Genomic DNA, 24,997 nt, shown 5'->3' with positions numbered 1-24,997 from the left:
CGTTCTCCAGTGTGAGAAGTTCAGATTGTCATGCCCAGAGGCAGATCATAAGATGATGATACCCTACCAAGAGGACTGGTAGAGACTGGTGCAGTGGACCCCAGATTAATGGCCTTGGGTGAGAAAGCATTGGCACAGCACCAGAGCTCGTTACAGGAAATACTTCTCCACCTTCTTGTCTTCAACGGCTAGTGGATGTCCGGCACAGACGGAAGCAAGGGTCAAACAATTTGTGCTATGGGCAAGAGATGCAACAGATATACAGTTGTATATCTCGTTACAGGCTACAACTAGGATAAAAAGCGGGCGACTAAGGGGCGCTAATTCCAAATGTGGTTCTGCCCAGGGCACTATCTGCGCAAAGTTCGGTCCTGACAGCAAACAATCGTAAACTTACAGAAAAGTGTACCTTTACCTTTGTTAATTAGGGCATCGATTGTAACCTGCTTATGTCGAATAACATCCGAACAGAGACGGCCAAAAAGTGGCTAAATGTCAACGTTACCTAAGTGTGACGCTGAGCGCTGCCAAGTGCGACCGTGTTATGTGTCTACGCCTTGGATTGCTTGTCGCCAGCGGTCCAGTGTCACCTAACACCAATTATGTGCAGCCTGTGTGTGCTTTATAAAGAGATGGCGTGAATTACGGCGCTCTTATCTTTGCTTTAGATGGGTGGACGTTTACAGTCCGCGCCACTTCCTTGTTTCCCGCGCAGACGGGGCACGAAGGCTGCTGGACGGGTTTAATAGAGCGGCTGCAGGCATTTGTGTGTCCTGTCGTACGGGGAGGCTGCGCCACCAGGAGCCTGCCCTTTGTGTCCTAGAGGCAGGGAGAGAGACGCCGCCGGCAGCGGATGCTGCCGCGGTGTGTTCAGCTGCCAAGTTGGCGTCGGTGTCTCCAGGTCAGTTCTGGGCCCAGGCCTCTGCAGCTTCCCGGGGGAGCATGGTGCATTCCCGCCCCTACGCAGGAACGATGGAGGAAGCTGCGGTCACCTCCCCTCAGGACATCTTCCGACCGAACTGGACCTATTTCACTTTTTTCTCCGAGTCCCGGGACGGACTGGCCATGCCAATAGTGGAGACCGTCGCTCTGTCCCTCATCTTCGTGGTGTCTCTGCTGGCCAACATCTGCGCCATCACGCTGCTGGCGCGCAAGAAGCGCCTGGTGACCGCCAACTGCTTCGTGCTCAACCTCTTCTGCGCCGACCTGCTCTTCATCAGCACCATCCCCTTCATCCTGGCCGCGCGCTGGAGCGGGGCCTGGACCATGGGGGACTTGTGCTGCCACCTGCTCTTCTACGTCGTGAGTCTGAGCGGCTGCGTCACCATCAGCTCCCTGGCCGCCGTCAGCCTGGAGCGGATGGTGTGCATCATGCGGCTGCACCAGGCCTCCAGCTGCGACCCCAAGGCGGTGGCCGGAGGGCTGCTGGGCATCTGGGGCTTCTCCGCCCTCACGGCGCTGCCCCTCTGCATCTTCTTCAGAGTGACAACTCAGCCGGCCAATGGCAAGGAGGTAAGCTGCAGTAGCACCTTAACAAGGGTGGCAAGAACGGGTTGCGCCCTATAAAAATGTAATAGACTGATACACCAGTTTAGCAAATGTAGTAGGCAGAAGATAGATCAGCCTATTTTTATTAGGTAAGGAGAGATGTGCCTCTACATATAAGGAAGGCAACTGTTGCTTCCAATCCCTCCACCACCAGAACAATCTTTCTTCAACACACAACAAAGGGAGTAAACGATGGGCTACACTTCTACACCTGACATGAGTTAACCAAAGCGTGCTGAAAGACCACTACCCAACTGCCATGCACCCTGCAGGAACAACACAAAGATATGTCAACAGGTTTGGAGGGGCAGGCCGCAAAACTCACAGTCCCTGAGAAATATATCTTCAGGGAAAACCATACACTCACTGAACATCACTAAGCCAGGGACTTTCCATACACACCGCTCCCTTCCAGAAACTTCTGCCTGTGGTCAAACTAACAGTTAATCGCAAGCGCTGCACCATAGTGCTGAAACCAAGGCCCTGATTTAGAGTTTGGCGGATGCACAAACCACCAAAAGGCAGCGGATGCCCCATCCACCCCAATTATAGAGCATAGACATCAATACACTATAAATAGTGACGTCTGGACTGCCACTAATTTTTGGACTTGACGGATCTGCCAAACTCTATACCCACACTCACATTTTTGGTAAACGTGTATTGCACATCAATCAAGTTACTTATTACTTTGTTGAAATGTGTGATACCTGGAGCTAACCCCTACATGTACAGTAAGAAAGATACTCTGGCGCATGTAGGAGCTATGAACTGCTACACCTCACACATACTTTAAGTCATAGCTGCTTCATGACAGGTACATTATTACTACACATGTAGTAGGCAGTTGTGCCACTCAGCACACAATGTAAGAAGGAGTTGCTTTCAAAATGTCTTGTAAGTAAGGCTTAACCTCACCAAACATGGTAAGCAGGAGCTTCACTCCTACATACAAGTTAAGCATGGCTGTGACTCAGTGGGTGGCATGTTTCAGCTGCCGCGGAACATATGTGTTTAGCAGGGGATGTCCTGTGTTTATTATAATCTCGAGCAGCACTTCAGAATGCGAGCTAACCAGGAGATGCCCCATAAAAAAGTGTGATAAACAGAGGGTGCACCAGTACACACATGGTAGTGAGAGGTGCAGCAACTCAACAAAGATGGTGCATGTGTTGCAGGCTCATAGGTAATTATGACATGTAGTAAATAGATTGAGTAGGTTAAATGTCAATTTTTTATAAAAATGTATTTAAGTTATTTGGTAAGTGCTCTTTTACCCTACTGCACCATGGTGCTGAACATGGGAAAACATGATCTTAAATAGAGTGATATTCTTTTAAAAGAGTAAAGCAATGTCTTTAAACTTTTTGAGAATTTGAATAGGTTAGAGTCTCTCTGTGAAGGTAATGGGAGCAGATTCCTTTGGAATGCTACTCAACCACTCAGCCGCACTCTCCCTACCGTAGGAATCTGAAGACGTTGTTGATGCTGAGACCTAAGCAACTGAGAGGGCTGGTATCAGCTAAACACGATGAAAGTGTTAGCCCATTAACCCTTGCATCCAAAGATTTGTGTACCAGGTGTAGAGATTTAAGAGTCACCCTCTGCTTTATAAGAAGCAAGTGTAATGAAGACAAAGCAACGGCCACATGCTCCCTTCTAGTCAGGCATGTGACAACATTTGGGCCAATTTTAAGGAATGAAGAACGCATTCCAATGTGACCATTTATAGGGTATTGCAGTCACAAAGATATAAATGCATTCATGAGTTGAACTTTATGGGAAAAACTAAAAAAATGCAAAATCTCAGTTTTATATCCGTTCAGGTAGATGGTTAAGACTCATCCAGTCTTCACCCTCGGTGAAGCCAGGATTGAGATTATTGGCTTTCGTTATCATGTCATGTGTGATCTTTAAGATCACCTGGTTGACGTTTGTACACATGAACAATGTATTGGCATAGGATTGGAGTGAGAAAGAAAGATAGAAAGTGCATAGAAAATAAAAGGTAGTGGGGACACGATGGAACATTGAGGTAAACCCTCTATAAGCTTCCATTCAGAAGACAGAAATGGACAAGCGCAACTGTTTGGGATCGACTATTAAGAAATTCTCAAAACCGGACTGAAGAATTTCAAGCCATTCTATTAAAATCTGATGATTTACAGTGTCGACCTCCACCGACGGGTCTAACCAAGAAAACAAAACAGGCTGGTCCATATCTGCCGAGCGTCTAAGTTCATCTAAGTGCAGTGACTATCAGTCTCAGTACTGCACCCATATCAGAATCCTGCTGGCATAGGATAACAAATATCATTTGTCTCTTTGAACCTTTAAGTTGGGTTGTAGACTTCTTTTTTGAGTACATTAGAAAGAAAGGTATTTGTGAAATTGGATGATTCTCCGCTAAGCTAGAGTGCCCTAAAGTTATTTTCTTCAACAAGGTCATCACAAATGCAGTCTTCCAGTCATCTGATACAGAGCCAGTAGTCAAAGTGGAATTTATATTATCTTTAACAGCTGTTTCCTCAATCAGTAAGACTTTTTATGGCTGTAAGCAGGTAAAATATCCAGAGGGTCAATATATTTGGCCCAACTGATTTGAATCTATGTCTGTCGATGGTATGAAGAACAACTGCAGCGAAACTTCAGAAGCACTGAGGGTGTTAGCTTTAAAATCTGTGATGACATCTTTTCTGACATTTAAGGAATTAACAATATTGTTGATCTTGTTACTTCCTTTTCCCTGCTCTCATCATCACATTCCTCTCCCTTTCTGCTCTATTCCATCTAATCCCCTCTTCCCCTTACTTTCCACTAATGCCACTTCATCATCAATTCTTCCCCTGTCCGTGTCTCTCTACCGAGAACTTATCCATATGAATATAATGCCCCCCTTATTACTCCAGCGTACACACTGCATTCCATGTGTGGCCATCCCTACCTAGTCCCAACCCTACCTTCACTCTATTGTTTTGTTGTCAGTTTGTGCTCTTTCCACTGGTTTTGCTCACATATCCAACATGATTACGAAACTCATTACCCCCGCCCCCCACTTCCTCCTTTAAGGCTTTAAGTTTTCAGTTTTTACTGATTTTTGCAGATAAATACAGACAGAAAGCAATCTATTTCTGGTCTGTTTTTATTTTTAAATATGGAAAAATATATAAAATAGAATTTCTTTTGGACGATCATGGTGCTAAGTTAATATCTGTGCAGATTAACAAGTAGAGGAGTTAAAAAAAAGAACAAGCATTCGCAATGCAATAGGTCTCGCATTAGGAAAGTTTGAGCTATTAGTATTGTAAATAACACATTTTTTATTTATGTGTTGGTTTTGAAAATAGTGAAATTAATAGCTTTGTCATTTACAATGCCAATAGTTATAATTTTCGCAAATGTGACGCCTATAGCATTTGTAATGCAATATGTGTTGTATTTACGTGACTTAGATGTAATGATATTACAAATAACAATGGTTTTTACTTTTTTAAATAATTATTAATTAATAAAAGTTATTGTAATTTTTAATGGCAATAGCTTAAACCTTTGTAAATAATTTTTGTAAAGATTATGTTCAGTGTATTTTATTGTGACGAAAATCCAAGAACAGAAGTGAAATATTAACATCTTTTTGTGACATTTGTAATAAAGCTTGAAACATTGAGAGAACATATTTGAACTACTTGTTGAATGGTTGTACAGATTGATGCTGTGGTGGAGCTGAGTGATGTTGTGGTGGCGATGAGTGATGCTGTGGCGTTCAGTGATGCTGTGGTAGCGCATAGTGATGTTGTGGTGCCCCTGAGTGATGCTGTGGTGGTGCTGAGTGATGCTGTGATAGATTGAGTGTGATAGATAGAGTGAGTGCAATAGATATAGGAAGTGAGAGCAATAGATAGATAGATAGTTAGGGCGATAGATATATAGAGAGATAGAGTCAGGGCGAGAGATAGACAGAGAGATAGAGTCAGGGCGATAGATAGATAGAGAGAGTCAGGGCGATAGATAGAGAGATAGACAGACAGACATACAGACAGATAGACCGAGTGCAGGCGATAGACCGAGTGTGGGCGATAGACCGAGTGCGGGCGATAGACCGAGTGCGGGCGATAGACAGACAGACAGACAGACAGATGGTTGTGTGTGTGGTGTGTGTTTATGGTTGTGGTTGTGTGTGTGGATGTGTGTGTGTGGTGTGTTTATCATTGTGGTTGTGTGTTTGTGGATGTGGTTGTGTGTGTGGTTGTGCGTTGTTGTGTTTGTGTGTGGGGTTGTGTGTGTTGTGTTTGAGGTTGTATGTGGTTGTGTGTTGTGTTTGGGGTTGTGTGTGGGGTTGTGTGTTGTGTTTGGGGTTGTGTGTGTGGGGTTGTGTGTGTGGGGTTGTGTGTGGGGGGGTTGTGTGTGGGGGGTTCTGTGCATGGTTGTAGGTGCGGTTGTGTGTGGTTGTGGTTGGGTGTGGGGGGTTGTGTGTGGGAGGGGTTGTGTGTGTGGGGGTGTGTGTGTGGAGTGTTGTTTGTGTGGAGGGTTCTGTGTGTGGGGGTGGGGGTGTGGGGTTGTGTGTGTGGTATGTGTGGGGGTGGGTGTGTGTGTGTGTGGGGGTGTGTCTGTGTGGGGGTGTGTGGGAGGGTGGGGTTGTCTGTGTGGGGTTGTCTGTGTGGGGTATGTATGTGTGGGATGTCTGTGTGTGGGGGGTTGTGTGTGTGGGGTTGTGTGGGGGGTTGTGTGTGTGGGGAGGGTTGTGTGTGTGGTATGTGTGTGTGTGTGGTATGTGTGTGTGTGGGGTTGTGTGTGTGGTATGTGTGGTATGTGTGTGTGGGTGTGGGGTGTGTTGGTGTGGGTGTGGGGGGTGGGATTGTGTGTGTGTGTGCGGGGTTGTGTGTGTGGAGGTTTGTGTGGGGGGTTGTGTGTGTGGGGGCAGTGTTTGTGTGTGTGGGGGGAGTGTCCGTGTGTGGGGGGGGTGTCTGTGTGTGTGGTTGTGTCTGTGTGGGGTTGTGTTTGTGTGTGGAGTTTGTGTGTGGGGATGTGTGTGGGGGGGTGGGGGTGGGGGTGTGTGTGTGGGAGGGGTTTTGTGTTTGGGGGGTTGTGTGTGGGGTTGTGTGTGTTGGGGTGTGTGTGGGGGGTTGTGTGGGTGTGTGTGGGGGGATTTGTGTGTGGGGGTGGTGTGTGTGTGGGGGTGTGTGTGGGTGATTGTGTGTGTGTGGGTTTGTGGGGGGTGTGTGTGTGGGGTTGTTTGTGTGGGGAGAGTGTGTGGGGGAGGTGTTTGTGTGTGGGGGGAGTGAGCTTGGCTAGCACAGGGCACAAGATGCAAACAGTCGGAACCTGTCCTAACACATTTCCTAGAGCGACAAGACTGGTGACGGGACAGTCGTCGTCACGCACGCGTGTAAAAAGTAACCCCCATCCTGCCTCTGTGCGAGCCAAGTATTTTCATGGAATGACTCCCTCTTAATATGCCATCAGTTATTCAGTAAAAAACAAATATTTATATGCATGTGTTTATGGTATTTGCATAGCGCGAACCTCGCCAAAAGGCAGCATAGCAATTAGCAGAATAGCTTGTGAAACTATTGCGGTATCAGCATAAGACTTTTGAAGGAATTACAAAGAAACGGGAGGGGTAGGGATCCCCGCAGCAGTCTGCTCTGGTGATTGGCTGGACCTTGCCACAGTGCAATCCAACCCGGCGATAAGCACCTGCAGAGAGCAATTTTGTGTGCAGCCCACCAGCGAGAAAAAAAAAGGTCTCCAGCATCGGCGCTATTGGAGGAGGAATTCTATCAGCATTACCGCGCGAGAGCAGCAAAGGCATCCATCGCACCTGTAAAGATAACTTTTTTTGAGAGAAAAATACTAAATAGTATTTTGGATTCCAGATTTATTCACGCTCAACTTGTTTGTTGCCATGAGCAGAAATATTTCTTTTGTGGTTCGGAACTGTGTTAGTTAGCCACACGAGCAGGAAAGATCCGGAAATGCGCGTAGGATGACAGAAACAGATACGAGCACGAAGCAATGGGCACGGAGTGTATTATGGACGTACAGGCCCGATGTGGAAGTAAATAGGATGTCCTTCATTATGCTACCTGCAATAACAATATCGCCAGAGCCCTCGTGGGACCAGATCACAGGGCTCAAAGTGATCATTTAAACGGAGCGTTTCCCAAAACCATGGAAAAGATAAACAGCGTGTTCGCTCCATTTTAGAGTAACCACTAGGTGGAGTGCCCCCCCCCCCCTTGGTAATGAAGACAGCAACGAATTGCGGTCTGGATTTCGTGCAGTCTGTGAGGTGACTTTGTGGTGTAAGAGGCTATTGTATTAGTGCTCAAACTGTACCTCTGGGTTTTTTAAATACACCAAGTTCCTTCCGTCTAAGACTTCAGCAGTGCCAAGACTCCGGAATTCGAAGAGGCTGCTGGTGAAATCTTGCAGCAGACAGCAGAATGCCAACCGGAAGTTCGGCAGCGTGAAGCCGGTCGTGGGGCGGGACATCCGCCTTCTACGTGAAGCCCGCTTCCACGGAGTGCCAGAGAGCAGCATTGGTGACGCGGGCGGGGCTCCCATGCCCGAGGGAGAGCCCCGCGGTGGCTGCCGAAGTCAGGAGTGGCGGCGATGCGATGAGTGGGGTTTAGTTGTAAGGGGGGGAGGGTGTGTGCAGAGGGGGGTAGGGGGCTGCGGCGGGTGTATGCGTGCGTGTCTGTGTGCATGTCTGTCTGTGTGTGTGCGTGCAGGGGGGGTGGGGTGGCGGCACCGTGTGTATGTGTGCGCGCGCCTGTGTGTGCAGGGGGTGGGGGCTGGCTGTGTGTGTGTGTGTGCTGCGTCGTGTTTGCATGCAGTGCATCTGCTCAAGCGTGTCTGAGAGGCGCGCTCCCACGGTGAAAACTGGAAATGGAAAAGCGCGCGGCACACTCGTGTCTTCATTCCCAGATACGGGCAACAATAGGTCTCGAGCAGACGCTGCTCGACCTAAAAAAGATTTCCTAATGAAGCTTAAATAACTGCGGTACAAAAGGGGGTGGTGATGGACGGAGCATCTGAACCAATCAAACATTCACACCCAGTCAACAGATCTGGGTTTAATCCATCACCGTTCTTTAGCCCACTCTGCCACCCCAGTTCAGACATGGCCATATGCAAATCAGTCTGACCCTGTGCCTCATGGGAACAGTCATGCCCAAACTGCCAAGCCAAGTTGGCAGGGTATGCTCATACGTCAGTCCCTTACTCACTTTGCCACTGGATTCAAACAAGCCTGGCTGAAGGTGGCTGTAATGCCAGAAACCGGTCTTAGGAAGCTTGTTTCCGGTCCAGGGAAGGCATGGCTTGGCAATTCGGGCTGGTCTGTTCCCATGAGGCACAGGGTCAGACTGATTTGCATATGGGCATGTCTGAACTGGGGTGGCAGAGTGGGCTAAAGAACGGTGATGGATTAAACCCAGATCTGTTGACTGGGTGTGAGTGTTTGATTGGTTCAGATGCTCCGTCCATCACCACCCCCTTTTGTACCGCTTAAATAACTGCAGCAAAAAAGCTGTTTAAGCTGTTCTCCAATGCCAATTATTTCAGGTGCATGTATTGCATTGTAAATGGATAAAATCATTTGACATTCAAAGATGAGTAAACATTTGTTGGTTAAATATATGTGCAAATATTTGCATTGCGCTTTCATTGTTTCCGTAAGTACAAAATAAATATGGATACATACAGATGAATTGAGCAAAAAATAAACATGGATAAATATAGACGGAAATGTAAAAAAAAAGAAATACCATAAAAGAGGGAGCTATAGTTACGTTTTTACTGCAACATCAGTTGCTCCTTACTTTTCCAGCTAATTGGGTTCACCACCACCTTCCCCAACTGTAACATCAAAAACAATATTGAACATTAACTGAGTGTGGGGTCAGGCCACCTATACTACAAGCTTCACCCGAAGAAAAGCCGAAGGGTGTCAGCACCCTACCCAGCACTGTCCACTCCAGGACCGGAGGAATGCAGCCTCTTGTTTTAAAGCCCTCCTTGCTTTGAATAATTCTGCTCAGCATTTGGGTTACGTCTGAACTCATCCTTCAATCATGTCCCAGGCATCATTGGGGACTGGAAGAAGTTTATTTTGCCTTCCCTGGTGACAAAATGGCCCTTAGTAGGGTATACTAACACGTACTTCAGTCCCTTCAGTGCACACAGTTTTCATTTAATGAGTTTTCAGTGTGACTGAACCAGCTGCATATAATTCAGGAATAATTGTATTTCAAGCCACTCTTATAGGGCTCCGTTTTGTGTTCTTGCCACCAGGGGTATCATGTCTCTGTCTTCAAGTTTTACAAATCTGGCGGTTATCTACTGGGAAGATGTATCAGGCTTCGGGGCAGGTATCAGAGCTTAATGGACTATTATAACAGAGAACAGATTAGACAGTCACTTAGCTCTTAGGGTCTCCATGATCTGGTGTCCAAGAACAGTCCAGCCAACAGGTCTTCCGGCCCCTCCTGAACCCGTAGAAATAGCAAGTTCGTGTTCAGGTCTTCTTTTGCAGTGTGATGATGGTGTTCCACATTGTTGCCATCTCCTGTGTGATGGTGCCTACTGCTTACTTCTTTGCCTGTGTCCTCTCCACCGCTTTTCTCAGGTCTGCCCTGATTGTGGTCCTTGCAACAGCTGCAGTAACTATTCTCTGCTACAGTATGGTTCGTTGCAACTTCTTCCGACCACCCGCAGTATACTACAGTATTTGTTCATTTGGTGGGCCTGGTTGGCATTTCTTTTTCCATATCCCCCTAAGACTGTTTCTGAGCCTGTTTGTATGCTCCAAACATCACAAGCTGCTGGCCCTTTTGTCTGTGTACCTAATACTGGGGCCATGGGTTACCTGTCCGGTTCCTGGTTGCTTTTTCGGAGCTGCCTCAGCCTGGATCCTGCCCTCTATCCGCATCCTTCCATTGTACGCCCTACAGATGTCCTCCTGGTGCTCTCTCGCCTATTACTACTGCACTCACTGCTTGGGGCACAACTTCCCTGCTCACTGTCCTCCTTTATTCTGACTCTTTCTCTTCTACCAAGGGTTCAGCCTTGTATCACACCATTCCTCACCGTTCACCTGGCTCACTGTCACCAAGGGTCTCTCCTGGTTCAGCTCCTAGTGTTGTGATCATTCCGAACTACCTGCCTCTGCCTCCACCATGGCCTCACCGCATGTCTGCCAGCCTGGCCCTAATACTACAGCACTGCCCGGGCTAGCCTGGTCCTAATCCTCCAGGACTGCTCGGGCCAGCCTGGCCCTAATCCTACAGGACTGCCCGGGCCAGCCTGGTCCCAATCCTACAGGACTGCCTGGGTCAGCCTGGTCCTAATCCTCCAGGACTGCACGGGAGAGCCTGGTCCTAATCCTACAGGACTGCCCGGCCAGCCTGGTCCCAATCCTACAGGAATGCCTGGGCCAGCCTGGCCTTAATCCTACAGGACTGCCTGGGCCAGCCTGGCCCTAATCCTACAGGACTGCCGGGCCAGCCTGGCCCTAATACTACAAGACTGCCCTTCAGCCTGGTCCTAATCCTACAGGACTGTCCGGGCCAGCCTGGTCCTAAACCTACAGGGGATCAGCCTGGTCCTGATCCTACAGGACTGCCTGGTCCAGCCTGGTCCCAATCCTACAGGACTGTTCGGGCCAGCCTGGCCTTAATCCTACAGGACTGCCTGGGCCAGCCTGGCCCTAATCCTACAGGACTGCCCGGGCCAGCCTGCCCCTAATACTACAAGACTGCCCTCCAGCCTGGTCCTAATCCTACAGGACTGTCCGGGCCAGCCTGGTCCTAAACCTACAGGGGATGAGCATAGTCCTGATCCTACAGGACTGCCTGGTCCAGCCTGGTCCCAATCCTACAGGACTGCCCGGGCCAGCCTGGTCCTAATCCTACAGGACTACCCGGCCAGCGTGATCCCAATCCTACAGGACTGCTTGGGCCAGCCTGGTCCTAATCCTACAGGACTGCCCGGCCAGCCTGGTCCTAATCCTACAGGACTGCTCGGCCCAACCTTGTCTTAATACTACAGGATTGTCCAGGCCAGCCTGGTCCTAATCCTACAGGACTGCCTGGCCAGCCTGGTCCCAATCCTACAGGACTGCCTGGGCCAGCCTGCTCCTAATCCTACAGGACTGCCCGGCCAGCCTGGTCCCAATCCTACAGGACTGCTCGGGCCAGTCTGACCTTAATCCTACAGGACTGCCTGGGCCAGCCTGGCCCTAATCCTACAGGACCGCCCGGGCCAGCCTGGCCCTAATCCTACAAGACTTCCCTCCAGCCTGGTCCTAATCCTACAGGACTGTCCGGGCCAGCCTGGTCCTAAACCTACAGGGGATCAGCCTGGTCCTGATCCTACAGGACTGCCTGGTCCAGCCTGGTCCCAATCCTACAGGACTGCCCGGGCCAGCCTGGTCCTAATCCTACAGGACTACCCGGCCAGCGCGATCCCAATCTTACAGGACTGCTTGGGCCAGCCTGGTCCTAATCCTACAGGACTGCCCAGGCAGCCTGGTCCTAATCCTACAGGACTGCCCGGCCCAACCTTGTCTTAATACTACAGGACTGCCCGGGCCAGCCTGGCCCTAATCCTACAGGAATACCCCAGCCAGCCTGGCCCTAAACCTACAGGACTGCCCGGGACAGCCTGGTCCTAATCCTACAGGAGTGCTCTGCCTCATCAGGCAGCACCAGCTCCCACCACTTGGACTCAGATTCTTTCTTTAGTGTATGGACCGCCCAATCTGCAAATACGCTCTTATATGCATTGTATATCACTCCAATGCGTAAGGCTGCCTAACCTTGATATAAACAATTACAAATGCTAAGAAGGTAGGAGCAGGACTTCTGTGCATGTGCTACATATGCTCGAAAGTGGGCAGAGTCACCGAGGTGCACTCCGGCTCAGGGCCTCCGCTACCATAACCCTGCTGGTAACAGAGGTCCCACTCTCCCAATCTGGGATTCAAGGAACATATAAAAAAGCAATTGATTATATCCGCCAAGGGTTGTAAAATGTATATTCTAATTTAAGTGAGAGGGTTTTGAATATGGACATTGCGTATAACTGTGACAAATTATTGGGAACATTCTGATTTCTTCAGCTTCCCACCGAATCCTGTGGGATTTAATGTGTCCCACTCCAGGGACTATTTCTTTTAAACTGGTTGTAGTGGCCGGTAAAACAACACCTGTGTTTTATAAAAACGCAGTAGTGAGTTTGCTGCAGTCCTTTGTGATAATTTTATAGTAAACATTAGTCATATTACAAATTGTCTATAAAGGAGATCACTTCTTGTCCCATGCCAGGCTTGGTGGACCCAGCCGCTCCTGTTCCTATAGCCTGGCAGAGGCAACGTCAGCAGGGAGCCAAATCGTTTGAAATTTATAAGTAATAATAAAGCGAGAGACATAATGAGAGAGAAGGAAGATAGAGAGTTAGAGATGGCAAGAGAGAAAGAGAGAGAGATGGAAAGAGGGGGAGGAGGTACGACAGAGAGAGAGAGAGAGATCCTGTAAATGTGGAATAAAAAGCCTTTTTAGGGGCTCACTGATGCACTGGTCCTTAAACCAACAAAAAAGAAATTGGTACGGAAGCTGTAATATTAAAGAGAATACATTTATTAACCTCTCATGAGGGAGACTACTTCAATACGGTACCCTCAGGCCAATGTATGAGGTAGTCCAATGAGTACAGAAACCACAGGCTTTTTATACTGTGAAAGTTTCAGTGTAAGCATGGAGGTTCAAAAAGAGGCAGTACAAGTATCCACATGAATAGCTATTTCTCATATATGGACAACTGGAAACTACTTAGTCAACAGAGTGGGAGGAGTAACAAAAACCCTTACATCAGTTGAAATAGCCTGACAGTTAAGTCTGTAACAGGTGCATTCTAGCAGCTACTGGCCTTTTTGAGCATACATTGCTCTGGCTCATTGATGAAGGAATTAACTGTAACTGATGACTGAAGCAGAATACAAGGGCAGGCAACAGTGAAGAGGGGAGAAATACATGGCGAGCATATGGCTAACTAAAATGGCTGCCACAAACAAAATGGCTTTAGCTTATGCTAACAGCGATTTCTGCTAGTTTCCACAGATGGCCGCTTTAGCATTAGCTGAAGACATCTGCTATACAATAGAGGACACATGAAAAGTATTTTCCATATTAATTAACATCAACTGGCTAATTTCTTGATCAGTTACTGATTGGACATTTACTTTCAGCATATTACGTTTAACTGGTGTGCAAGAAACGCAGGTGGAAATACATAGGGAACAGAGCATTAGGCCACATTGAATACACAGCCAGCAGGGACAAAAAAAATTGCAATAAGTATACATAAGGCGGATAATATTTTCCAGCCCCAAGCTGAGAAAAGAGTCCATAACCAGCCAGTCCAAGTCCATGTCCCTGAGTTCTAGTGGATTTTAGTGGCTATTTTATTCAGTGTGGAAATAGGCAACAGCATATGCCTGATGCTATGTCTAAATAAAAACATATTATTGATAGTGTGAGAAGTTGGCCTGATATATGATGCTCACTAGTTCTAGTGATCACCTTGTATCAGTCCAAACAACCCTTATGGTGATTGGTTGTAAGTCAACCTTATAGACCAGCTATCCTAGTGGTAGCATGGACAAAGCAGTCTTAGGCTAAACTCTTTTGGCATGTGAAGCCAGCTGTTTTACCACATATAACCCCTTGAATACCAAGTGAAAGGACACCACACAGGTTGTTATGAAAATAAACTAGTATTTATTAACTAACATACACCTCTGAACTCTTTATGAGATCAGATGGCTAAGCACATGACAAACTCTTAGGAAAAATACGTTTAAGTTGCACAAATTACGATGGTGCCCTAGGGGCACGACAAACCATATACTAAGTAAGTGGAATGTGAAAGTCGATAATAGAAATGGAGCTGTCCAGAGGCTGTAGGATCGCTGGGACCACGCTATACTAACTCTAGGTAGGTAATAGGAGGCCCACGGAACGCGTGTGCAGAGTGTGAACTCATACGCGAGATGCGTAACAGTGTCTATGTACAGTACAGTTCAAGAAAAAGGTGAGTACGGACAATCCTGACTAGGTAGGACTAAAACGACTGTGGAACTGGACACTAGGAGAGTCAAGCTACCCTTGAGCACCGAAATGCTCGTGTTACCTCACCCACGGGCTGCAGGTGTATAGGTGCCAAGTCGTGTCGGGTTCTGGCGTTGAAGTCTATGGAGCCTGGAGGAAAAGATGCTGCAGGCGATCAGGAGGAAGATGTCCGGTGTGATTCAAGGGTGGATCAGTGAAGGGAAGAACCTGAAAGCAGAGGGGACAATGTTCAAAGTCACTAGCCAGTGACTGGAGTGGAACCAGGAGTGGAACCAGTTGTCGTCGTCGCGATCAGGTGAAGGTGGACGCTTGTCTCTGCAGCCACGTGGACCAGGTGGTGTCTTCGACAACCAGGATGGAGGCACGAGCTGTCCCACACAGGCTCTCGCTGTCGGCATTGTCGGCTTCGGATTCGGAGTCAACAGGCCTTGGCAAAGGCAACCCACGCGGTGAGTGGAAACGGCGTCTGGAGTGGACCAGGAGGGTCCGGGGTGCTCCTCTTTTGGAAGGGAGCAGGGGCCAGCCTGGGGCAACCCGACCAGCAGTGAAGATTTTGGGTTTCGTCATCTAGGAGGTCACTAGCCAGCCGGCAAGTGACCAGACAACGCTTCGAGCAGCAAACAGGCACAAGGGCCCCACGCAGATCTCGTGGATGCTGGAGGGCTGGTCTTCGATGCAGGAGCTGCTCGGGGTCGGGGCTTCTCAGTCCCCAAAGCTCTTGGACGAGGTTACCTCAGAAGTCGTGCTGGAGCAAAGTGCTGCTTCTTTCAAGGTGGCCGGTCCCACATGTCTCGTTGCACCCACGGATCTCAGCTGAGTTGCAGATGTAGGTAGAGGTCGGAGAGGTCTGGGAATCCGGGTCTCGTCGGGCTCTGAAGTCTGGATCCTTTGAGGAAGACAACAAAGGGAAGCCGCTGGACGCTGATGGTGCCTGCTTGTGTAGGGTGGACACTCCTTGCCCACAAGGGAGATTTCTTCAGTCTTCTGTGGAGTAGAACGTCGAAATCCAGAGTTTCTCCTTGTAAAGTTGTTCTGGATAATCTAATTTGGAATGGGACCAGCTCCTACCTTTATCCGGCTAAAGGGAGCTGTACTATGACTAGGTCCCTCCTCTGGGTGGAACCAGGAAGGGGGGTGGTTACACCCCCTATCCTTTGTCCGGTCTTGCACCAGCTCTGGGGCTGGAGTGCCCCAGGAACTGGTTTAGACCGGAGTATGCACAGGGACACCTTGTGTGCCCCAGGCATGTCTCATTACTTTCAGCCCTGTCCTACCTTATACACAAAATCCTGTCTGGGGTGGTGCTGGCACCTCCCAAGGAAGGATACCCTTTGTCCAAGCCTCCCTCGCTGGAAGGACTCCCAGCAGCAGGAGGTCAGACTTGTGTCCGTGGTGGCAGCATCCATTTTGTGATGCTGAGGCTCGAGTTAACTTTAACCGGGGTTCACAGTTACATACATGTCGTGTCCCTCTAGAAGGGTGGAATGCTACCCCCATCACCAGAATTGGCGAGGGGGTAGTATTCCAATTCGTATGACACCTTACTCAACATGTCTTGATAATGCTATACCAAAGTTGGCAATAACCGCGAGGATTATAATGCACTTAAGAGTATATGGTATAGCGTTATCATGGAAACAGCTAAAGGACTTGGTTCCGAAAGCTGCAGACAGGCTCAGCTCATGCTAGAGCACCATCTCACATAATTCCAAGCACTCTGCCTTCAGGATTGATAAGGCCTGCCATAGGAGTGACTGATAGGAGGATATGTGCCCATTTTAGGGCTATATATAGGGATACTATATCTAAAGCAAAGAGTGATTACACCACCTTGCCCCAGCTGATTGATCAGCCAGTTGTGTCAGATTTGCATGGCCAGCCAGGGGTGGCATAATACATGCTGCAGCCCCTGGTAGGCCCTGGGTGCACCTATGCCCTGGGTACCTAAGTTACACTGTACATGGGCTGATAAGGTGACTCAGTATCCAATTAGATATGTACCTAGAGTACATGGAATCCATTTTACAGAGAGAGCAGTGGGCCTGGGGTCCTGAATAGCAGGGCCCCAGGTCAACTAAGTCGAAAAAAACAGCAAAACACCAGGCAAAAAGTTGGGGGCAACCATAGTCAGATATCCACCTTCCTACAGATAGACCTTCCGGTGTTCTTTTTTATGAGGGCCAAGGTATCAATGATATATTCAGGAGGATGGCAGAGTAGTATTTATCAAAGGGTGTACAAAATATTTTTCTTGCAGAAGCAAAAACATTTTGAATGCAAATATTAAAGCAACTACACATGTTGTCGCAAAAACAATCTTTGTGTTGGGGGACCAGGAGGACCAAACGGGGCCATGGGAATTAGGAAGAGGAGCCGCAAAGGGCTGCTCCGCCTCAAAAATGGGATGACCAAAGGGATACATTGCTAAAAGAGTACTTGAAGAGTAGAAGCCACTGTACAACCAGGCAGAGGGAAGTCTTCTCCCTGTGTCCGTCTGAGCCTCACAGACAGGCTCCGAACAGCCATCAAAAGTTATTTTCCAACGGTGGAGCAGCACAACTTGCAACTAAACAGACAATCAGGGCCCAAAGTTTCTTTTTTCTTTCAGGATAGGTAACCCACTCTCTGTGGCAAATCCCTCAGCGATCCTGTCCAGTGTCTCAGGCAGTGCACCAGTTTTCTTCACTTTAATCTAACAGTCACCAAGGGCACAGCACCTGTACCCTGAACTCAAGTCTTTCCCTAACTCCTGTGTTGCTCTGCTGGCGCACTGCTCTTTTGTCAGGCCACAGATTGTACTCAGTATGCCCAGGTACCTCTTGATCAACAAACATAGGTGCAACTTGCATTCATTTAGGGACCAGGACTCAGAGGCCTGATGCTGGAGTATCTGAAGCAACTCTTGTTTCAAAGGGGGTCACCTCAAGCAAAAGCCTCTTTGCCGTCCTTGTCGGTCTGTGACTCTCTCATCTGGGCCATCAAAAACTGGATCCACACAAAGAATTCTCCGTCCTGATTTGTGACCCCGTCTTTCGTCCAAGACAGTGACAGGGGTGCACACTTCAGGTTTTGTTACTGAGCTCAGTGCTTCTGCCCTTCTGCCTTCACTGTGATCCTAGTTGCCAGCAATGCCTGTGCTGGTTCTCTTTATCTCAGCTCCAAGCTGGATCGGCACTGACTCCCCAGGCTGGATCTGATGTTCTGGCCCCTCTGTCAATGGTTGTAGGGCAGCAGATATCTATTGGTGGTCATAACAAAAGATATTTAGACAAGGCATACAAATAATCTATCGACAGAGAGGATACTCTATTTCAGAAAACGTCTTTAGTCCTGGGGCACCCCATACATTAGCAAGGCACCCAAGAACCACTTAATCTATCTGAGAATAAACAATTGGCTGGAAAATCTAAAAACTGCTAATTTAACAGAGATCCTTATTACATAAATAACTAACAAAACCTCAATATAGTGGGTACATGCATTTCTCCAGCAAAACCTATTGTGGCAAACAAACTCCTATAAAGCAATGTTTTCCTTCAAAATGTTTGCTGAGGATCACACGGGCATCTTTCCTAACCTTGTGCATTCTAGTTTTCACGATCTGGACTAAGCCACATAATTTCCAAATAAAAAAACCTATCCACCCACTCTAATAAGGGCTGTCAGCTCAATTACACGGACTAAATAATAAGAGACTAGTAATGCCCTTGCTAAACTGTATATAGCATGAGAATAACATAAACAATAATGGTGTTATCACCTGAGAATTTTAGAACAAAAACGACCCACATATAGTTCCCCTTAAAGGTCAAATAAGGGAACATCAATCTATTCTACTCTTCCTTTCATAATTTCATCAGACAGGATGGGCAGTAGCATTAATTCATTGTATTAATCTTAACAATTATAAAACAGTTTTACTGAATAGCCAATTAGACGTCTTATGGTCGTTCCTAGAGAGCTTAGACAGGCTCAAGAGATAGAGAGAGAGAGCACAAAAATCAAGAAAAATGACAATGTGTTAGTTAATTTTAGTTACCCTTAATTTGCCCAGCAGCTAGTCCCCCATTCGACAGTAGGTAACTGAAACAGGTGACCGCCTGTCGACAATATTTACCCCCCTTTTTAGCAACGGGGCACAAACAGACTTGTATGAGGTAAATAGCACATTGAGCTAACTAGAAAACAATAATAACCAACTACCAATTCCTTTAGCTTATTGAGCTGTTTAACACAATAGCACATTAATGCAAACTTTATTTCATAGCCTTTTGATCTGGCCCTATTGAAAACCAGTATTTCTGTATGTATGACAGAGCTATTCTCTGCATATGGCCTACAGACGCTGCTAACCCTTGATAATGTTATTCAATAGGATAAACCCCGCCTGCATATCTCCTACACTTGTATTATTTCACAAGAAAACAGTGATATCACCCATGTGCTCTTAACAGAATATGCAATATTTCCTTTAGCTAATGTTACTTAAAACAGATCTGTGGTGTCCAATCTTGTTCCAGAAAGGCTTAATGAAGGCCATAAGTTCATTGAAACAACTAAGTAAATTCTTTCATTTCTTAAATGTAGTTAAATTACTAATGACAATATCCTAAATATTATTAAGATGAATTGAAAATTAATTTGAACCTAATTTTCCTAGGGACATTATAGCCTCAGACATCATTAGAGCACAGTTTACATTACTTGTAGTGTTTTATCCCACAATGTTAGAATCAGGCAATTTAATGAATACAAAGGAATTAAGTTGTTAAACTACTTTTGATATTGTAAATGTAAATTTAAATGTAAAAAGTTCTTATATAGCGCGGCCTTCACTCCAAGGAGCATCTTGGCGCTTTAGACGGGATAGGCAGAAAGTGGGGAGTCTAGCTGATGGTAGAAGGAAATCTGAGTATTCAGATTAGGCTTTTGCACATGGTGTTGAATAGATTGTATATCCGTGTTTTTAGGGTCTTTCTGAAATCTGTTTCTAATCCAATTTGACGGAGGGACGACGGGAGAAAGTTCCAGGCCTTGGAACCCAAGACTGCCAGGGCCTTTCCTCCTCTCGTTTTCAGTTTGAAGTTAGGGATGGTGAGGAGGTTAGCTTTTTGAGATCTCAGGTTTCGCGAGGGGATGTAGTGTCTAAACATACTCTGAATGTAGCTGGGTCCTTTCTCATGGAAGGCCCTGAAGGTGATTAGGAGGACTTTGAAAAGGACCCGTTTATGGATCGGTAGCCAATGTAGTATGTCCATTGCTGCTGTAGCTGAAGTTCTTCTGTTCCATCCTAGCACCAATATTGCCGCTGCATGTTGTACCATTTGCAGTTTGTGGCAGACCATCCTATTTGTCCCTGCATATAGGCTATTGCAGTAGTCAAGGCGTGATGTCATAAGTGCTACTGCAGCCATTTTACGTGCCAGGAGTGGTATTAGGTCAAAGAATTTTCTGAGCCCTTTTATGATGCCGAAACATGTTCCTGCCACTGCCACTGCTTGATGTATTACAAGCAGGTATTATTTCTATGGCACACACAATGACCCAGCACCAGAGTACTTATGTCGGATATATATTTCAATATATTTGTATCATAACTTGAAATGTACAGCACAATATAACAACAAATGGCTTCTCGAGGATAAGCAATTTCAAAGACTAGATTGTAGATTGATTCATTCTTTATTTTTCATAATTCATTAAAACAGAGCAGGATTGCTTGCCGCCAACGCGTTTCAAATCGCTTGGGACTTCCACAGAACTAGAAGCAATTTGTAAAAACACAATCTATTACAAAACATATTTACAATTAAAAACATACTATTTTTACACTTTGAAATCACATTATTTATATCAAAATTTGTATAGAGTCCACAAATGCCTATCCTCTAACAAAATCATTTCTGATTATAATATGTGCAATTACGAAGCCATAACAATGATCCATCGTGCGTAAAGACAACACCAAAACATAATACATGACATCCCCAACTTAATCTTATGCGGGAGGAGACACAGTTGTAAGATACCATGTTAGATGCAATGGAACACCTATCACTATAATTCTCATTACAGGAACCCTTTTTTTCTTGTTTTCTTCCTATTTGGCTGATATAACATAACACTGATTCAAACATTGATATCTTTGTAATTCTACTAGGTTACATGCAACAATTTCTCAAACTCAAATACAGATCTCATATTAGTTCTGCTATACTAGATGCAGTTCTCAAAGTCAAACAACATACATATTAATAGATTGATCCTCAGATCTTTTTCAGCAAATTGACATTAGGACAGTGAATCTCATACCTTCGTTTGTAATATTGTATAACAAAATTCACGTCAGTCTTCAAATGTTCTTATTGATGTTCAAAGAAAGTATATCTAAAGGTGAACAATTGCAAAATCATATAATTAATAAATAAATTCAATCCTAAATATTCTTCAGTTTGTTCATGTGAATAGCGTCTTGCTGGATATCATAAAACACCCTCAATATTCATCAGTTTATTCATGCAAGTGGTGTTACACTAGATACCATTAAAATGTCATGGATAATGTCATTTAAAACAGTCCATCCAGCTGTCATTTGTCACTGTACTAAGGTCCTAAAAAAGCAGATCTCTAATACTACCTCCATATCTTGAAAGTAGAAATGTAAAATATACCCAATAAAAAAGTATTTATATCCTTAATTAGTATATTTTGTTGTGATCTATTTAAGCCCTCCAAGGAAAATCTTCTCCCTTTCTTCACTGATAATAGTTTTCTGTCTAACACATTTTCCACTTGTTGGTATTACTCACGTTATTAGAACAGAAATTATGTCAGAAATCAGATACAAGTTACATTAATGCAATCCATCAAATTATCCTCCTGGTGTATGGAGCTCATAGTATGTTTATGACCATGGTATGGTCCATTAGTAAATTGAAAAATTCATGGATTTTAGTCCTGTTGGGAAAAATGACTTATTATCTACTTTGTGAAGAGCAAACAGTATACACGCTGACATATATTATATATTTGTTTCTGTTTAGAATTTCACTAATGGACCATACCATGGTCATAAACATACTATGAGCTCCATAAAACAGGAGGATAATTCGATGGATTACATTAATGGAACTTGTATCTGATTGCTGACATAATTTCTGTTCTAATAACGTGAGTAATACCAACAAGTGGAAAAAGTGTTAGACAGAAACATATATTATCAGGGAAACAAGGGAGAAGATTTTCCTTGGAGAGCTTAAAATAGATCACAACAAGATATACTAATTAAGGATATAAAAACGTGTTTGTTTAAATGTTTATTTTTTAATATCGGGTATATTTTATACTCCTACTTTCAAGATATGGAGGTAGTATTAGAGATCTATTTTTTTTAGGACCTTAGTACAGTGACAAATGACAGCTGGATGGACTGTCTTAAATGACATTATCCATGACATTTTATTGATATCTAGTGTAACACCACTTGCATGAATAAACTGATGAATATTGAGGGTGTTTTATGATATCCAGCAAGACGCTATTCACATGAACAAACTGAAGAATATTTAGGATTGTATGTATTTATTAATTATATGATTTTGTAATTGTTCACCTTTAGATATACTTTCTTTGAACATCAATAAGAACATTTGAAGACTGATGTGAATTTTGTGTTACAATATTACAAACGAAGGTATGATAGATTCACTGTCCTAATGTCAATTTGCTGAAAAAGATCTGAGGATCAATCTATTAATATGTATGTTGTTTGACTTTGAGAACTGCATCTAGTATAGCAGAACTAATATGACATCTGTACTTGAGTTTGAGAAATTGTTGCATGTAACCTAGTAGAATTACAAAGATATCAATGTTTGAATCGGTGTTATGTTATATCAGCCAAATAGGAAGAAAAAGAAGAAAAAAAGGGTTCCTGTACTGAGAATTATAGTGATAGGTGTTCCATTGCATCTAACATCGTATCTTACAACTGTGTCTCCTCCCGCATAAGATTAAGTTGGGGATGTCATGTATTATGTTTTGGTTTTGTCTTTACACACAATGGATCGTTGGTATGGCTACGTAATTGCACATATTAAAATCAGAAATGATTTTGTTAGAGAATAGGCATTTGTGGACTCAATACAAATAAAAATAGTATGTTTTTAATCGTAAATATGTTTTGTAATAGATTATATTTTTACAAATTGTTTCTAGCCCTGAGGAAGTCCCAAGTGGGGTGAAACGAGTTGGCGGCAAGCAATACTGTTCTGTTTTAATGAATTATGAAAAATAAAGAATGAATCATTCATAAATCAAGTCTTTGAAATTGTTTTTCCTTGTGAAGCCATTTGTTGTTATATTGTGCTGTACATTGCAATTTATGATACAAATATATTCAAATATATATCCGACATAAGTACTCTGGTGGTGGGCCATTGTGTGTGTCTTAGTTAAAAGTGGTCTTTTGATCACTAATTGGTGATGTTTAAGGGTCAAATCCCAGACGCCATGCACAGAGAATAGTGACAAACACAAAGGTTAACTTTAGGAGTGGTAGAGAGTGTTGGTCTTGTATATCTCTGACCCTTGTAGCAGTTGTTTGTAGGTATTATTTCTATGTTTTTCCTATTTAGAACAAGTGGCACTGGAGTGTGCATTTTCTTAACACGTGTTATTTGCTGTAGACCACAATAGAAGCAAATCTGCTGAAAAGGAATATGTTCCCTGTTCAATCAAATACAGCCCTGTTTATTTATTTATTTGTATTATTACTACAAGGACTATAGACTAAATGTACAACTTGCAATGCTCAAAAACTCCCTGCATTGACATTTTTGCTTTCACAGTGCTAGTTAGGGTTAAATACAGAACTTGGCCTCTGACCCTTTAACCTGTTACCCCATGTGGCGATCACATTTGAAAGTATCTCTCGAGAAGCATTACTGAGGGGTTTCAGTCCTGATATTTGAAAGGTAGGATCTAACTTCTGCTGATTTTTATACTCATTTTTATTTGTGTGCAGTGTGCGGTGTTCTTTCTAGCAGTTTAGAGACCAGCACCATTTTCTTCACTTGTATGTACGCACTGCTGAAGCCTGAGGTCAGTTTGAAAACAGCCCTGAGTTCCAGGACTGCTTTAAAAAAGTAAATTGTGCCCAAACTCGACTTTGGTGGTAGGGGCACTTAGAAATGCATACCCTACAATGTTTTGGCATATTAGGGACACCCAGCGTCTCCCCTAGGTATCCCAGGGGTGGGGGAGGGGGGGTCAGATATGTATAGGGTACACCCTTATAAAATGAGTTTTTATATGCCTGGGTAAAGTGAAATTTCACATTTCACTCCCCACATTGTGGTAAAGGGCTGCTCAAATTCGACGTTGATGCTAGGAGCTTCTATATTTTTCACAGTAGGATAAATAGACATTATAAAGATCATAAAAATGCAAAAACGATTTTAGTGCAATTATTTTTAATACTTTTTTTCATGTAGTCATTTTTTAAAAATAATGATCATTAACCCTTTTGATGTTTCCACATATGAAAAGCAAACCTTATTCCTTTCCTTTTGTCTTTAAATGCATTTGTTATAACACTAAGCACAGAAGCTTTACTGAAACATACAAAGTTTTTGTCACTTTTTAAAGGGCAGTAATTATTTACCATCAGATCCACAAATGTGCTTATTTAGAAAAGCAACGAGAAAGAAAGTCTTTAATTTTAATCTTTTCTTTTTTATCCAAAATAATGAAGCTGTATTTCTAACTTTTAAAAACAGTAGGCTTTAACGCACGTGCCTTCATACCATGTTGTACTAATTTAAAACCTAGATCCCACAGCTTGATCTGTAGCTTGTGCCCGGGCATAGCCATGTGTTGTTTACTCAAATGTGCTTCACAACAAGCAGGTGTCAACTTCTACACTTTTTCAGGAGAAAAACCCTTTGCTGTATTCTAATGTCCTCAAAAAGTTTGCAAACCATTAATTATCTCCGTCTGTTCTGATAGACATCTTGCTTCAGACAGACATCTTTGAACAGCTGTCTAAAAGCTCTTTCTAGCGCTGGGAATTGAGCACATTTCAGTCTATTTAAAACCCAGGCGTTCCAAGCCAGTCAATCGTTTTGCAATGTGATAAAAGAGGCGCTTTTATTTTAGCAGCAACTAATTACTCAGATAATGTGAATACCTTTTAATATTAATATATTGTATCTAAGGATAATGCTGTAACATTTTGTATTGAGTCCTAGTTGTGTAACACACATAAACTAGTTTTTTTTCTTTCTATGAGGCCTATTTTGTTTCCTATTGAGTGT

General features: G+C 44.6%; 1 protein-coding gene across 1 annotated transcript in view; it reads left to right on the top strand.

Moving 5' to 3' along the window:
- The first annotated feature begins 675 nt into the window (after positions 1-675).
- Positions 676-24,997, top strand: part of FFAR4 (free fatty acid receptor 4) — a 192,433-nt gene continuing 168,111 nt past the window's right edge. Inside the window, exon 1 of the mRNA XM_086922483.1 lies at positions 676-1,512. Coding sequence (XP_086778609.1) covers positions 943-1,512 — 570 coding nt within the window. The 5' untranslated portion in view covers positions 676-942. The remainder of the gene's footprint in view (positions 1,513-24,997) is intronic.

Source organism: Lissotriton vulgaris, chromosome 5 (genome assembly GCF_964263255.1).
Source record: "Lissotriton vulgaris chromosome 5, aLisVul1.2, whole genome shotgun sequence".
NCBI classification, from domain to species: Eukaryota; Metazoa; Chordata; class Amphibia; order Caudata; family Salamandridae; genus Lissotriton; species Lissotriton vulgaris.
The sequence above is the reverse complement of the archived record's forward strand: the minus strand, read 5'-3'. Positions and strand labels throughout refer to the sequence as shown.